General features: G+C 38.4%; 1 protein-coding gene across 3 annotated transcripts; it reads left to right on the plus strand.

Moving 5' to 3' along the window:
* Window positions 1–238: 238 nt before the first annotated feature.
* Window positions 239–2,464, plus strand: LOC137723083 (Terpenoid synthases superfamily protein). 3 transcript variants are annotated; one of them, XM_068462237.2, is made up of 3 exons: window positions 239–337; window positions 634–699; window positions 1,209–2,464. In XM_068462237.2, exon 3 carries the CDS (start codon window positions 1,337–1,339, stop codon window positions 2,246–2,248), a length of 912 nt encoding a protein of 303 aa, XP_068318338.1. In that variant the 5' UTR covers window positions 239–337; window positions 634–699; window positions 1,209–1,336; the 3' UTR covers window positions 2,249–2,464. The 3 variants fall into 3 exon arrangements, with proteins under 3 accessions (XP_068318338.1, XP_068318339.1, XP_088548561.1); XM_068462238.2 differs by having other exon boundaries at window positions 279–530; XM_088692435.1 differs by lacking the exon at window positions 634–699 and having other exon boundaries at window positions 281–337.
* The last annotated feature ends 646 nt before the right edge of the window (window positions 2,465–3,110 follow it).

Here is a 3,110-nt window from a genome sequence, read left to right on the forward strand (position 1 = left end):
TCTGCCACATCCCGTTTCATTTCATACCAGTAGTAGAAGGGACGGATCGTGTGATACAATTTTGTACTCCTTAGATGCATGGCATACGCCGAAATATGGGCTTCACCAAGCATTTAAAACGGATTGACTAACAGATGTATGAAATTGAAATAAATAATAAATAAATGTATTAGGTAGAAATGTTTTAAAGTTGTTGTATGAAGTTGCAATTATACTCATACTTGAGGGGGTAAACAGTAATTTACCCAAATAAAAACTTGAGGCTACATTGCGTTTTCGACTCGAGCGTCTCCTCTCCTGCTTCCTTGTGGTGCTGCCTCCACTTCTCCCTCAGTCGGTCAGTCCCTCTCCCTCTAGTCTTCCTCCTCCTCTTTGAGCTTCCTTGGACGGCTGGAATTTTCCATCTCCATCTGCAAGACTCTAATTTTTGTTTTCTTCTTTCTTTTTCTTTTCCTCTTCTTCGTCTCATAATTCAATTTTCAAATTCTAATTTAGGGATTTAGGAGTTGGGCATTTTTTAGAATGGATAGGTGTGCTTTATTTGTAATTTGTAAAGAATCTGATTTTTAATTCACATGATAACTGATGGGATTGTTATCTAATTGATGTATCATGTTTGAATTCTGTTGGCAGCTCAGTAATCTTTTTCTTGAATTCTAATTGATTATCAGACTAAGCTTGCAGATTTGGGGTTTTCAGGTCAGTAAGCTCTCTATTCAAAATTATTGTGATAGTCAATTACTAGTAGTAATCGAAATCAAAATCCCAAGCCAAGAAAAGAGTGATGGTCAATCATCAACTCAACAGTCTTCTCCGTGTGTCTATAAGTTTTTGTCTATAAGTTTGTATGCTTTTTGAGGGGTATAGCTCATTATGCCCCCCCTGACTAGTTGTATGTTCTTTTGCTGGTCATTGAAATTTACTCATACTGTCGAATTTTGTTCTTGTACAATTGGGGAAGTATGTTGGCTTAAAAGTTAGCCCTGTGAAGTTTTGAATCCTGGGTCTGTGATCATGTTATATGCATATGGAATGTCTTACTGAGACATAAAATTCTTTTCGTGGATTTAAATTTGCTGATAAGGATATGATATACTTGCATTTTTCGCAAGTAGTAAAGATGGTTAGCTCTTTTAAGAAAATATCTTATTAAACTGATGCGCAAAACAATTCTGATTTACATCATAGCTATCCTTCTTCTTTTTCAGGCGATCGGTCCTCAAGCTTTAGATCCTAACTCATCTGAATCAAGTTTTAAATGCAATTTGAGGATATTGTGTTACTCTTGGAAATAGAGTAGTCATATGTTTGTTAAAGGAACCACGGTTGAGATTTGATGAATGGTGCTTCAGCATCTAGTAGCTTAAGATCAGCTTTCTCATACTGTGTGCAGCAAGTCCGTAGTTATGATTACCATAACTACCTTTGCCTCCTCGAACTCCCGCCTCACATGCGGAAGGTTGCATTTGCAGTCCGTGCCTTAAATGTTGAAACAGCTCGTGCTATGGATGTTGCTTCTGATCCCAGGGTTGGTCTTATGCGCCTTGTCTGGTGGCAAGAAGCCATAGATAAGATCTATGCTAACAAGTTAATTGAGCACCCAACAGCTCAAGCCCTGTTGTCAGTGGTACGCGAGTACAAAATTAGCAAGGGATGGCTAAAACGGTCTGTAGAAGCTCGGATCAATGATGCAAGAAAGGAGGTTGGTGACACCCCAGAGAAAATTGAAGACTTGGAGAAATATGCTGAAGATACAGTATCGACTATTCTTTACATGACACTTCAAGCTGGTGGTGTCAACTCCACTGCAGCCGATCATGCAGCATCGCATATTGGTAAAGCAAATGGGCTTCTTTTGCTGATTAAGTCACTGCCATACCATGGTAGCCGCAACCGGCATTTTTCTTACATACCAATCGAAGTGGCAGCCAAGCATGGATTGTTGGTTAAGCATGGAGGTCAATCGGAGATTCATTTGGACTCTCGCGAGGGCTTATGTGAAGCTGTTTTTGAGATGGCCTCAGTAGCTAATGTCCATTTGCAGAAGGCTCGTGACTTAGCTGGTACAGTACCTGTAGAGGCTCGCCCGGTGCTGCTGCCGGCGGTGCCTGCCCAGATTCTTTTGGACTCACTGAGACAAGTGAATTTTGATGTGTTTGATCCAAAGTTAGCAAGAGGGATTCATGGCATTCCTCCTTTGTGGTATCAGTTGAAATTAAAGTGGCATTCGTGGAGGGGAAAATACTGAAAAGAAATTGCATTTCGCGTACGAGAGTTCTGCTACGGATTATATTCCTTTGCAAGAAGAAACTAGTATACTCATGAGTCCTTGCTAACCAACCTTTCAAGGTACCTTTGACTCCACGTTTTGCTAATAACTGGGAACGCACTGTGATTATTTTTTCTTAAATTGTTGATTTTGTTTTTTATTCTTCGAAATCCTATCATTTTTACTCGGTTAAAATTGCTGGTTGATTTATTTTTTATACAAGCTATGGTTGGGGAGGTGGGTGTTGTATTTTTATGCTGGAATTTCAACGTCGTAGGTGAAAGCGAAGAAACAAACAATCTCAAATTAAGAATACAAGAGATTAATGTGATTCGGCATAAAGTCTGTGTTCACGGGCGAAAGACGGCGAAGAATTTCACTAGACAAACGAATCACAATCCAAATTCCACAAATTACAAACCCTAAATCAAACGAGTAGAGAACCCAAAACAAATTGAGAAGAGTCTCCCATATTGCTCTTTAATTCACAAACTCACAAGTTGATTCTCACCAAAATACTAAACAAAAGGGCCATGAATTTGCCACAATCTCGTGACTTTAAATGGTGACCTCCACCAAAAATCTTTTGGAATTGTGTTCTAAAGCCAATCATATGATGATATTTTACGAACATTATACATGTTAAACTAATCTAGTTTAATGTAAAGGGAAAAAATTATTGTTTAAAGCCGTCTCATATAAATGTTATATGTTTAAACAGTAAGTTCAAGGAATATGTAATTGGAAGAATGTGATTTGAAGAAGTTAGATTCATGAGACCATTCTTTTTCGTATACATATCCTAAACGTTCATGATCATAGAATTGCCAATTAGACATTA

Source organism: Pyrus communis, chromosome 4 (assembly GCF_041283825.1).
Source record: "Pyrus communis isolate YQ-2024b chromosome 4, ASM4128382v1, whole genome shotgun sequence".
Lineage (NCBI taxonomy): Eukaryota > Viridiplantae > Streptophyta > Magnoliopsida > Rosales > Rosaceae > Pyrus > Pyrus communis.